At 41.5% G+C, this 14,365-nt stretch overlaps 1 protein-coding gene across 1 annotated transcript in view; it reads left to right on the forward strand.

Moving 5' to 3' along the window:
* The window catches only part of LOC141131772 (uncharacterized), a 759,715-nt gene that overhangs the window by 440,256 nt on the left and 305,094 nt on the right, over positions 1 to 14,365 (forward strand). Inside the window, exon 81 of the mRNA XM_073619424.1 lies at positions 8,215 to 8,250. Within this exon, the coding sequence (XP_073475525.1) occupies positions 8,215 to 8,250 (36 nt within the window). The remainder of the gene's footprint in view (positions 1 to 8,214; positions 8,251 to 14,365) is intronic.

Raw genomic sequence — 14,365 nt, forward strand, 5'->3', positions numbered from 1 at the left:
TGAAGGAGTCCAGAGGTGCAGGGTGCTGTGTAATGTAAAGGAGTGCAGAGGGCTGTGTAATGTAAAGGGGCCCAGAGGTGCAGGGTGTTGTGTAATGTAAAGGGGTGCAGGGGGCTGTGTAATGTAAAGGGGTCCAGAAGTGCAGGGTGTTTTGTGATGTAAAGGGGTCCAGAGGTGCAGGGTGCTGTGTAATGTAAAGGGGCCCAGAGGCACTGTGTAATGTAAAGGGGTCCATAGGTGCAGGGTGCTGTGTAATGTAAAGGGGCCCAGAGGCGCAGGGGGCTGTGTAATGTAAAGGGGTCCAGAGGCGCAAGGGGATGTGTAATGTAAAGGGGCCCAGAGGTGCTGTGTAATGTAAAGGGGTGCAGGAGGCTGTGTAATGTAAAGGGGTCCAGAGGTGCATGGGGCTGTGTAATGTAAAGGGGTTCAGAGGTGCAGGGGACTGTGTAATGTAAAGAGGTCAGTGCGGGGGATCGCAGGACTGGGGGGGATGGGGAGGGGGTCCAATGTAAGTTCACCTTACAGATTTTCTGTAAAGTGAACTTACAATTTAACCATTTGCTGACCTGCCACAGTACATATACTGCGACGGGGCTGCAGCTACCGTGTTGTATTGTTGTATTGTTTTAAGTGTTTCCTGGTTTTGAAAGGACACTGACTCTTTCTTTATACCCGGGGGGGGGGGGGGGGGCACAGTTTGCCATCTTCGCCCTGGGCACCAGATGGCCTTGTCCCAGCACTGCTCACTACTATCTCAGACCTGGAATCCTACACCTAATATGCACATGTTTATTCCAAGTTGGAGACCCACCAAAAAGTGGAGAAAGCATAGGGATGGCAGCTCCCAAGAATATACCTTTAAAACATGTCATCAACAGTGACAGTTTCCATATTTCTAAACTGGCAACTACTATGTGATGATATACATGTTGTCTTCATGTTGACATCCATTCCCTACTGCTGTTTATTACAGTGTGCTATAAAGTTATTATTTATGTTCTGGCTTCAGATTTAAAGCTGAATTCCAGACAGATATAACAATACCAATTGATACAGCTATATATTTATTTAAAACACAATTAGGTGTCTTTTTAACCACTTGCTTACTGGGCACTTAAACTCCCCTCCTGCCCAGACCAATTTTTAGCTTTCAGCACTGTCACTCTTTAAATGACAATTGCGAGGTCATACAACATTGTACCTAAATGAAATTTTTATCTTTTTTTCCCCACAAATAGAGCTTTCTTTTGGTGGTATTCAATCACCTCCTGGGTTTTTTATTTTTTTGTTAAAAAAATGAAAAAAGGCCAAAAATTTGGAAAAAAAAAATACAAAAAAGTTTTATATTTTGTAATAAAATTTTGCAAACAGATCATTTTTCTCCTTCATTGTACACTGATGAGGCTGCACTGATGGGCACTGATAGGCTGCACTGATGGGCACCGATAGGCTGCATTGATGGGCACTGATAAGACGGCACTGATGGGCACTGATAGGCAGCACTGATGGGCACTGATGAGGTGGCACTGGTGGGCACTAAGAGGTGGCACTGATTGGTGGCACTGATGGGTGGCACTAATGTTCACTGATGGGTGGCACTTAAGGGGATTGATAGGTGGCACTGAAGGGCACTAATAGGTGGCACTGACAGCTGGCACTGATGGTGGCAGTGATGGACAGTGATGGGCACTGGTAGATGACACTGATAGGCAGCACTGATAGGTGGCACTGATGAGGCATTGATTGGCAACACTGGTGGGCATTGATAGCTGGCATTTGTGGGCATTGATAGGTGGCACTGATTGGCGGCACTGATATACACTGGTGGGCATTGATTGGTGGCACTGATATGCACTGTGGGCACTGGCAGGTGGCACTGGCAGGTGACACTGGTGGGCACAGATGAAGTGGCTGTGCCTCTTCCTCTTCGGGACCGATGTCCCTTACACAGAAGCCAGTGATCTGCTTTTTTTTTTTTTTTCACACTGTCAGCTTGAGGAGAAAAAAAACTATTACCGATCTTCTGTTTACATCATGTGATCAGCTGTCCTTGGCTGACAGCTGATCATGTAGTAAGGTGCCAGGATCGGCCCCTTACTCCGATTTGTGATCACAGCGCACGCCCTGTAGGGGGCACGCGGGCAGCATGCAAAGGGGAGGCTGTCTATTGACTATAGACTATGTAGGTCCATGCTATAGCCGTCATTCGGCTATAGCGCGGACGGGAAGCGGTTAAAGCAACTGGTGTAAGTTCCTGTGTTCTACATGTGTAGTACTACCCCCGCAGATGACAAGGTTCCCCACTGCTGCACAGCCAGGCACATACAATCTTTAGCTTTCCCCCGAACACAGTGAACAGTCCTTGAGCTTTGTTTTGTGTTTTTAATAGGGGGTGATAACTTGGATGGGGATAGGATTTATGGGATGCCTAACTTAATAGCAACAAAACCAGGGGCAACTTCCTCCCTATATGCAGCTCCAATTCATTCTTCTTCTTCACTCTGTACAATTCCAATTGATTCCTCTTCCTTGGTCTGTACAGCCCTGATTGATTCCTCTTTAGTAGCTAACAGCCTCTGTTAGATCAGCAACAGCCCCCTACAGGCTAGGAACTCTCTCTTCCTTAGAAAGTAGCACAATGTGTTGTGTACTGCATCTTGGCGTACCTCCAACTCCCTTGTAGTCACTGGTTCCAGCTCTACTACTGCAGGAAATGCTAACCCAGCTGGCTGCTTGTTTACCAGTCTACCCGACTGACTCTCTAGAGATCTCCCAGAGCAAGGTTTAGATTTAAGCATACAACTATCTTCCAGAGGGACCTGCTACAGTCTCTCCCCTTGTAAGTCCCTGCACCGTGCTGTAGAACTCACACTGTCCTCCTCGCTCCTGCTACCTCTCAGGGAAGACTCCTTCTAAGCTTTTCCTCTTGTCGGGATTCTCCCAGGCCAGCACCCGAGCCCTGGCCCAAGGCAGAGCACCCCCCCCAAACTAGGGGGTTCGTCTCAAGGGCCACCGACAGGCCCCTCAGCACTCCATCTCCATACTCCACCCGACTCCCCTGCTGGCATGACTCATCCATATTTATGGGCTCACTTAGTCCTCTGCCAGGCTCACTGCCTGGAATTGGCTAAGTTCCCCTAAAAATGTAGAACAACCCTCTCAACCTCCAGCTTCCAGAACGTTCTCCAACATTCCAGAACCAGGGGGAGGCATCAGAGAGGTTTTAAACATGAATGAGCATGTTAATTTACCTGCACTCACACTAGCAGCACACTAGAGGGTGCTACACATGTCATTAGCCTCTTGTTATGCCCTTCACAGCACAACTCAGACTGGAAGAAGGGAAATCAGCGCTGGAAGCCAATCGGTGTGTTGAAGAGCTGATGACAGAAGGAGAGAACAGAGTGATAGTGAAAGTCATCAATCTACTGCTGTTTCTGTCCAATCACAGGCTGTATTTAGGAGATTACATTGATCTCAGCTTTGTCATGGTATAGTGAGACAATATGTACACAGCACCGTGCAATCCCCTGAAAATAAGTTAGTGTGTTGCTAGATATAGCCATCTTAGTTGAAAAAAAATTCATACAGCCCTGGCAACATTAATTTACATCTGTCCCCACCTCTTACAATCTAATATTGCAATACACATAGATATTTGTTATTCTTTGATTGTAAATGCTGGCCTGTAGAGTATCACATTTAGAAACATTTACAAAGCATTAAAATAACTTCAACCACCATCACAACCTGTTTAAATGCTAGCTGAAGCCTGCTGAAAGCATGTTTAAAGCTACAGCCTCTAACCACTGATGAAAGGAGCATTAAGGGCTTAGAGGAAACATTTACAAATGCTTTCTGAATGTGTTGCTCCTTGGACTATTATTTACAAGAACACTGACCTCTATCTGCCTGCTGTACCCGTATATGCAGCCACTGGGCAGGTGTGCTTTTTAACGCACAGCGGCCACATTTATGCATCCATGGAGAACGGCTTTTCTATGTTGAGAGCACGCTCACTGTGCATTCCCAGCACAGTAACTAAGATATCACAGGCAGCTCGCAATACACATTTGCAATCAGGAACTTCTGATCATGTGACCACTGTGCCAGCCAATCACAGCAGTCACAGGATCTGCAAGCCTGCCTTCCAGCATTTAGATCCTCTTGACCACTTCTGCACCGCCGCATGCCGATATACGTCCTCACTTTGATCAGGAATATTGTTGTTATGGCAGCAGCTACCTGTCATAACCCCGGTATCCTCTTCTTCAGCAAGTGGTCCGGTTTCCAATAATAGTGGTCTATGCTACCGATGGCTCCGGTAAGCGATCAGATGCTTCTTCTTCCTGGGTATGGAGATGAGTGAGAGGAAGATGGCCCCCACCCGTCTCCATACCATTGCAGGGCGGAAGCGACGTCAAAACATCACTTCCGCCCATAGCTCTTAAAGGGCCATTTTTGGGGGGATTTTCTCAAATGACAAATTTTTATTTTTTTTTATTGCATTTTAGTATAAATATGAGATCTGAGGTCTTTTTGACCCCAGATCTAATATTTAAGAGGTACTGTCATGGTTTTTTTCTATTGCAAGGGATGTCCCGTCCCGCCGAGCGAACGCATACGTGAGTAGCGCCCGCATCTGAAAATGGTGTTCAAAACACACATGTGAGGTATCCCCGCGATCAGTAGAGCAAAAGCAATAATTCTAGCCCTAGACCTCCTCTGCAACTCAAAATATGCAACCTGTAGAATTTTTTAAACATCGCCTATGGAGATTTTGTAAGGGTAAAAGTTTGCCGCCATTCCATGAGCGGGCACAATTTTAAAGCATGACATGTTGGGTATCAATTTACTCAGCATAACATTATCTTTCACAATATAAAAAAAATTGGGCTAACTTTACTGTTGTCTTATTTTTTAATTCAAAAAAAGTGTATTTTTTCCAAAAAAGTGCACTTGTAAGACCGCTGCGCAAATACTGTGTGACAGAATGACAGAATGTATTGCAATGACCGCCATTTAGGGGTTCTAAATTATTTTCTAGCAAAAAAAAAAATGGTTTTAACTTGTAAACAACAAATCTCAAAAAGAGGCTCGGTCCTTAAGTGGTTAAAAGGCTGGGGGCGGCAGTGACAAGGGATTCAAAAATGCCAGTTTACAAGCCACTACAGATTCATGCCATGCGCACCCAGGGACAATTTTTGGGTAGAAACATAAGGGAAATACTACATAAATACAGAGAGAACAATCAGATTCAATGCAGGCAATATTTCTGGTGGTAATTGAGCCCAAGAACACAGAAATTAAAATTATTCTCAGCACTATACTTGGATCTATACTAACCTCAATAAACTTCTATAAGGAGAAAACTTGAGGTTGTTGAGAAGATCCAAAGACACATCCAAGTACTGTGAAAGTGTGTAAAAACATGTTTTGTGTTGAATACATCTCTAGATGTACTGAGTGATGGAATAACTACTCGTATCAACAAAACATTATCTGGGACTGAATGGATGGCACATGGATAAATTGCCCAGATTTGACCATAACAAAATATAACTAAATCAGATAAACGTATTGCTTATACATGGTTGTATTAAACAGCTATTTATATTGATACAAAGACAATGGGGGTTATTTACGAAAGGCAAATCCACTTTGCACTGAAAGTGCACTTGGAATTGCAGTCGCTATAAATCTAAGGGGTAGATCTGAAATGAGTGGAAGCTCTGCTGATTTTATCATCCAATCATGTGCAAGCTAAAATGCTGTTTTTTATTTTCCTTGCATGTCCTCCTTGGATCTACAGCGACTTTACTTCCAAGTGCACTTTCAGTTTCAAGTGCACTGAAAGTGCAAAGTGGATTTTCCTTTAGTAAATAAGCCCCACTGTCATATATGTTAATTTGTGCAATAGTCAGACCAGATTAATCCAATAATTAGGTTCTCTATATATTACTCAACCCTCAGGGTTAAACCCCTAACAAGCTTCATTTATCTCCTGTAGCCTCTTCTGCCAAAATCTCTGCACTTGAGTTTCAATATTTTCCACTTCTACAGCTGTTAAAAGCATTATTCTTCTTGTTGCCTGATATATTATATTTGTCCAATAACACGAGAATGGCAGCAACGTGATTTTCCAAAGGAAAGGGAAATTAATTGAATGTTAACTCTATAGTAAAGTTCACAGTTTATTGACCCTAAAACACAGATAAAACTGACTACATGCAGTTGCGTTACAGTACATACTTCTGTGAACTCACTACCTAATAGAATATCATTGCTGTGCACATTCAAGCTTGGCAGAGAGCATATAATTCTCTTAAATAGGTTTAAATTGTTTTCATGCTTTAGTTCTTTAAATAGCCCTTTGTTATTAATTCTAGCCAGCAATATGAAGTCAGCATTGGGCCTCAAATGATAGGTAGCTTTTTCGATTGTTTTAAATTACCCACACATCTGGCATTTTTTTCTTGAGACTGTGAACCTTAATCTCATTTGTGAACAATTTTTTTATGATTAATGCCCAGTCTCATTAGGATAACATGTCATAAGAATAGTACAATTACAGAGCCTTCCCCTCTTGGCCATCCACATCATATTGTGAATGTTTGCAGTTTCCATAACAACTTCTGCCTTGTTTCACAGAAACTCTTTTTGTCCAATTCATGTTTACATATTTATTATCTAATTAACCCCTTCACACTTGATTTTTCCATCTTGAATGCATAATGGATGCTAATATAAAGTAATGACAGTTTAACCCTTTGTTTCCTGGCCTTTTCTATATGTTAGATTGTTGTTACATTGAAGGCAGCTCCTACATGTGAGCAGTATGTTGTATGTATAAAGCAATCTTCATTATCAGTTATATTAAGTGGATATCTAACTGGATGTGTGAGTAGGAGTCAGCAGTTGTTCGCCTAACTGTAGTACTAGTAATCAGAGTGTTATTTTCATTGGAACATATGAATTTTGTTAATGAAAATAACTTTACAGCATATAATGATGCAGCCCCAATTATACAAAAAGAACAAGTAGAGATGTACAAATGTCTTAGCATAACCAGTTTACAGAATTGTCTAAAAAAATAACGGTAAATAAAGCAAAACTGGACAGTATTAATTCAGTGTTTAAAGTGGTAATAGGTCCTGGTACTACTGAGTTTAAAAATCCACTCTGACTTGGGTTAGGAAGACGAAGGCCCTCGTGGTTGGAACTGAGCAATGATGACAGAAGTTGCAGTAGTAAGTGTGGTATGAAGCGGTTTTCTGCCTTGTGGGGCATTCTGACTGTGCTAGAGTAAGTACATGTTGCACTACAAACATATTACTGTGCCTTAGACAATTTTCAATGAGGCTGGCTACCAACATAGTGCCTGTCCCACACCATAAAGCAGTTAGGTTAGCTGAAAGGGGATTTGTCCAGCAGCATCTCAGGGGGTGAGTCAGCCACTGGAATGAGTGTAGAGACACTTCCCATGTGTGCCATCTGCAGTCACAGTACCGTGGAAAAATTTTTGAGCATTAAAACAACTATGAAATAATTAGAGTCTTATAGCAGTTATCTGGTTCTAGGGGAAGGATACATTTTGGAGTATTCTAAATTACTACAAAAAGGTCATGGATGCAACCCTGCCACTACTGAGTGAGTTGGGAATATGCTGGTTTAGGGCCAACAATGTGGACACTTTTACCAGAGAGATGATGGTGCTTAGATAGGTGTTTGCTAGACTGTGTTCAATTTTATGTTCTCTACTGGTGACTTTGTGACTCTTCCTGAAAACAATTGTGCAGCTCGGCTTGTGTACAGCTAATTTTTCGAAGTTTGGGATAGCAAGCCTTTAGCTATGAGGAATAGGTCATCAATTCTAAATGCATAGTAGCTGTTTAAGTTGTATACAGGTTTTCCATCAGCTCTGGTCAGATGCAGGTGTTTTGCAGTTGTAATTCTGACTCTGCATGTGTGTCCTACATTACTACACTGGCACTGCTATCCCCCCACTTACTACTAGCAGAGAAATAAATAAATAACATTCCCAGCCATCACATGAGAGTCTGGTAAGAATGTTAATTTTACACGTATGTTTCTGAGACTAAGCCAGTTTCTTTTTTTTTCTTTGGCATTAAGCTATAGGCACTTAGTTAAATGTTCATTCTAAATAAAGAATCTTGGTGCTTCATATGTAAAATATATGTTTGTTTTTTACAGGGCCCTAAGGGATTTCCAGGTGTGAAAGGTGAAAGAGTAAGTATCCAACGCAAGTCTTGGATCTTGGTAAACATGCAGGTTGTATGTGGCTATGGTTGCCTCCATTGAGGATTGGGTGGGGACGTCTGGCTGTGTAAGTATTAAATATTTGTTGTTGTTACTATACATTTTTGCAGAGTGAGTGAAAAATGTTGTACTTTTAAATCAGATTTAAAACTTGCTATACACTTCACACAAGGAGAATGAGCCCTTTAAGCATCCGTATAGCCAAAACGTTTTTGCAGTTTTGGATAGAGTAGGGAGGCGTTGGACCCTTTGTCAAGCTTCTATTGCTATCTGTATCCCTGCTAGGTATATTCCCCGTCTCTTTTTGTCCTGGCGATCATTGTCACCAGGACAGAAAGTGATGGGAATTCCAAAATGTTATAGTTGTCACCAGAGCAATAGGTGGGAGTAAGTATTCCCCTGGGGATACTTACTATGTTAACAATTGTTTAAGAGGGGACTTCCCCCCACTTTATAGAGATTCCCTCTCATTTTCTGTTGTGACCTAGACAAGAAGCAAAGACAAATCTTCCACAGACAGCAAAAAAATTGACAGGAGTTTTAACCCCTCCTTACTAAATCCAAATAAAAAAATGTTTTGGCTATACATATACTTTTAAAACAGGCTTACCTAAATAATTTTTAAACTGTATTTTCACTTTTGCAGTCAAACTGGGATAACACCTACTTTATTTGTGTTACATAACCATAACTTACATTTTTTTAAGTTCTGTTCTGGACCCTCTAGCAAGGAAAAATCCCACATTGTTTATGAGGGGGGGGTGGGAATCTGTGTTTCACATAATTAACCCTGTCTGTATTGTGTAGGCAGATCTTCATTTTATTAATCTGGATCTACTTTATAAGATCTTAATTATCAGTTGTAACTCGATTTAAACACTGCACCTGTCCTAACAGAGGGTTAACTTTTTTAGAGGCTTGGCTTCTTGCATTGTATGTTAATGAGGACAGACTTAGGCAGCCCATAGATTTTTTGTTTTTCTTTCCTTTCACCATGGTTGGAAGGAAATAAAATCGCTCAATTACCCCATCAACAGAGTCTTACCACCCGGCAGAACACAACGATTACTGCTAGCGGCTATAGCCGCAGGTAGTGATCGCATACAGAAAAACCAGACAGGTTGGTTGTACCCAAGTCGATCCATCTATCAGCCTGCCCATACATGGTTTGAATCTTGGCTGGTCCCTGCTGAACCAGCCAAATTTCAATTAAATTTCTATGTATGGCCGCCTTTAAGACAGACTGACTCTGACATTGTTCAAAAAACCTTGTAGTCAGTCATGACATCTTTTCCTGAGAAACATCCAAAATGTAGGGAATATTTAGTAAAAAATTATTTAGGCAAGCTGTGTGAATGTAAATACATAACAAACATATAGCAGGGTTTTCTCAAAGGTGACTGCAAAGTGGAAAAACACTTTAAAGCCTACTACAAAGGGGCTGAATGTCCAGCGGAATAGAAACCGCCCGACATTCGGCCCACGTCCACTGCAGCCGATCCGACAGAAACCAGTCGTTTCGGCCAGCTTCTGTTGATGGGGCATGACCAAAAATGGTCTGTCGATTGGCTGACTGGAATGTTCTGGCGGGAGGCCGTCTCTCTGTCAGAACACAATAGCACAGCAGGGGAGATCGCCATACTAACGTTGCATGGTTAGTACAGCGGCTCCTCCGGAGCTGTCGGTTTTTTTCATTCCACCCTGCTTGGTTGAATAAAAAAAATTACTAGTGTAAACTAGACTTAAGCCTTAAAAAAAAACTGACAGCTCCGGTTGGAGCCACTTTACTAACAGTCCGACATTAGTACAGTGATCTCCCCCGCTGAGATGTTGTGTTCTGACAGGGGGACAGCCCCCCCCCCCCCCCCGGCCATTGGCTAAGAGCTCTGATCAGGAGCCAGTTGACTGCTGGTTTTCCAGCATGCTCGTCCAACAGACCTGGCCAAACGGCCGGATTCTGTTGGACCAGTTGACGTACACACGGGCCGGATGTTGGCCGGTTTTTATTGAGCCGGCCAATGTCTCCCGACATTTGGCCTGTGTGTACTATGCATTAATGTAGTTTGTTGGAGAAGAAGGGAAAGTGTTAATGGAGATTTAAGAAGTACCATTTTTTTTTTAATGCTAATTATCCCCAGTTTGTTACCTGAATAAGAGTTTGGAGCTTCTCTGCTTTTGAATTTCACTTATTTCGCTGCAGGCTTACACTGGATTTCACTTTGGTTTGTTGTCCCCAATTACCCGCCTTAAGGGGATTATCAAGCATTATCCTATGACTTTGTAAGATGCAACTGTGTCTGTTTCTTCCTTCCTACAATTTAGAGAAGAGATTAGGGTAGAACAGAAAAGAATAGATAAATGTTATACTGGCAAAGCTTTATTCAGGTAACACTTGCATTTTCAAATCCCTCTAATATGGTTACCACAGACATGTTTAGTTATTTGTTTTAAATGTACAGATGCATGTAGAACAATATAAAACTGCGTGCGGTTAATAAAATACATATAAAGAAATTATGGATCATACATACTGATATATATACAATCTTCTACACCAAACTTAACTTAAAGAAGTCTTGAGTCACATATAGTGGAACATATTTCTTGACTTATTGGCCAATAATTATTTAAAATTCATCCATTTATGTCTAAACAGAAGTTTATTTTCACACCTCTCTTAGTTACTGTGAGTGTCCAATAAGCTGTTGCTGTGCATGGATGTGTGTGTGTGTGTATATATATATATATATATATATATATATACAGTATCTCTCATTTTTGTAAATATTTTATTATACCTTTTTATGTGACAACTCTGAAGAAATTATACTTTGCTGAAATGTAAAGTAGTGAGTGTACAGCATGTATAACAGGGTAACTTTGCTGTCCCTTCAAAATAACTCAACCCGCAGCCATTAATGTCTAAACTGCTGGCAACAAAAGTGAGTACACCCCTAAGTGACAATGTCCAAATTGGGCCCAAAGTTTCAATATTTTGTGTGGCCACCACTATTTTCCAGCATGCCTCTTGGGCATGGAGTTCACCAGAGTTTCACAGAATGCCACTGTAGTCCTCTTCCAGTCCTCCATGATGACATCACAGAGCTTGTGGATGTTAGAGACTTTGCGCTCCTCCACCTTCCATTTGAGGATGCCCCACAGATGCCCAATAGGGTTTAGGTCTGGAGACATGCTTGGCCAGTCCATCACCTTTACCCTCAGCTTCTTTAGCAAGGCAGTGGTTGTGTTGGAGGTGTGTTGGGGTCGTCATCATGTTGGAATACTTCCCTGTGACCCAGTCTCTGAAGGGAGAGGATCGTGCTCTGCTTCAGTATGTCACAGTACATGCTGGCATTCATTGTTTCCTCAACGAACTGTAGCTCCCCAGTGCCGGCAGCATTCATGCAGCCCCAGACCAGGACCCTCCCACCACCATGCTTGACTGTAGGCAAGACACACTTGTCTTTGTACTCCTCACATGGTTTCTACCACACACGCTTGACACCAGAAATTTGGAAGGGTGTCTGGCTTTAAGATTAATTTTGAGAAATCAGTCATCCTTCCCAGTCATGTCCCAGCGGAGATGGAGAGAACACTGAAGGAGAAATACCCATTTATATGGAACAGGGAGTCGCTGACATACCTGGGGGTACAGATAAGCGCAGACTATAAACTATTTTTGGAGCATAATTATGGCTCATTAGTGAAAGAAATAACAGAAGAACTAAAGAAATGGAAGGGGAAATACTTGACCTGGTTTGGAAGAATCAGTGCCATAAAAATGAGTATACTGCCCAGAATAGTTTATATGCTGCGTACAGTGCCAATCAGGTTGCTGGCGAGTCTCCTTAAACAAATGCGTCGGCTATTTATGGCCTTTGTGTGGAACGATAAAAGGCCTAGACTGGCGTACGACATTTTAAGAAGGAGTAGAGCGGAGGGTGGCCTAGGACTCCCGGATATAACATCCTATTATAAGGCCATGGCGCTAGTTAGAATAATAGACTGGTGCCATGACCTAGATAGAAAACCATGGGTACAGGCAGAAATGATGATGGCGGGGAGAAACCTGGCAGGAGCACCATGGATCCAAGGGTCACTGAGAGGGCTGTCACAATGGACATCACCAATAACCCTGAATACATTAGGAGTATGGGACAGAATGAATAAAGAGGGTAGGTATGCCCCACAGACCTCCCCTCTGGAGGGATTTCCGTGGTTCCCCCCGGGGGAGAAGACGGGAAGTCTGGGGGCGTGGGGACAAGATGGAAATATTAGATGCGGTAAGTTCGCCCCAAGTGGAGTTTTAATACCACTGACAGAGATGATCTTGAAATTTGGGGAGACAAGAATGGTGGAATGGAAACACTGTCAAATGACGAGCTTCCTTAAGAAAATAAAACCGTTAAGATCCATAAATACACTAACCGCATTTGAGAGGAAGTGTGCACAGACATTGGAAGATGGGCATATATTATCCCGGACGTACAGAATGATCCTAGGAGAACAAGAAAAGAAACCCCCATACTTCATAAAAGAATGGGAGAGGGAGCTAGGCCAAGTGTGGACAGATAAACAAATAAATAAAATGATATCGTTAACATTTACTACCTCCATAAGTACAAAGGTGCAAGATATGGCATATAAACTAGCGAGATGGTATAGGACACCAGTTAAAATGGCACAAATCTCTTCAAAAGCTAATGACAAATGCTGGAGGGGCTGTGGACAGAGGGGAACTTTTCTTCATCTATGGTGGACATGCCCAATAATTAAGCGTTTTTGGGAATTAGTAGCCCCCTGGATTAAGAAAATGACGACGGAGCACATAGAGTTTGGGCCCATACAATATTTATTTCATGGAATGACTGGACCTGTCAAAAAATATAGAGAAAGTATAACCCCACATTTGTTAAATGCAGCGAAAAAATTAATTCCGAAGTACTGGAGACAGGACCGGATCCCGTCAGTTATGGAGTGGAGAAATGAGGTTAATATAATAAAGGAAGCAGAGAGATGGGTTCATGTAGTTAAAAACCAAAGAAGGAAATTTGAAACGACATGGGCAAACTGGGAACAATGCGCTGAGGAGATAATAGAAGAGGGAAATACAGATGGGTAGGAGGAAGGAATGGTATAGTCATTTAGAATAGAGATATAAGAAGAATGGCCCTGAAGGGTAGATGTAAATAGTCATATAACTTCTCTAATGCTAATCAAGAGGGAGGGGGGTAAGATAATGTATGGTTAAATGTATATGTGGGTTCTGTTTTTTTTTTTTTTTTTTTTTTTTACTATTTCCCTCTTGTCCCAGTTTTGACAGACATTGGTGGTGGAGGGGGGAAGGAGATAGGCACACGATTAATAACAATTATGAACTATAGGGATATTATTCCCCCACCCCCCCCCCTCTCCCCCTTTTTTTTTTATGCACACTTTCGTAATTATGAATTTTAGTGGTTAGTGACACGAACTAGAATAAAGGGGTTGTATTTAATAATGAACTGAAGTAATGTATTCATAAATGTATCTTTAAAAACGCTTTATAAATTATATAATCACAAACACGAATATACACGGAAGGGGGCTTTTTTTTTTTTTTTTTTTTTTTAAGCACTTTATAATCATAAGCACTATTATACACGGAGGTTTTTATTTTTTTATATTTAAAAAAAAAAAAATTTTTTTTTTTTTCTTCACAATACTAACAAGGAATTGAAGGGACTAAAGACACCAATTAGAATAAGGGGGGAACTCCTTTTTTTTTTTTTTCACAATATATAATTATGAATTGAAGTGATTAATGATACTAATAAGAATAAGGAGGAACTTATTTATAATTTTATTTTTAAACACTTTATAAATATAAGCATGATAAACACGTTGGGGTGGGTCCCCTTTTTTTTTTTTTCTCCTTCACAATACATAACAAGGAATTGAAGGGACTAAGACACCAATTAGAATAAGGGGGGAATTCCTTTTTTTTTTTTTTTTTTTTTTTTTTAATTTTAAGCACTATTATAGACGGAGGGGGGTTTTTATGCTCCTCGCATATGTAAATGTCGACCGCTGGGACAGGGGGGAA

The sequence above is a fragment of the Aquarana catesbeiana genome, linkage group LG03 (assembly GCF_042186555.1).
Source record: "Aquarana catesbeiana isolate 2022-GZ linkage group LG03, ASM4218655v1, whole genome shotgun sequence".
NCBI classification, from domain to species: domain Eukaryota; kingdom Metazoa; phylum Chordata; class Amphibia; order Anura; family Ranidae; genus Aquarana; species Aquarana catesbeiana.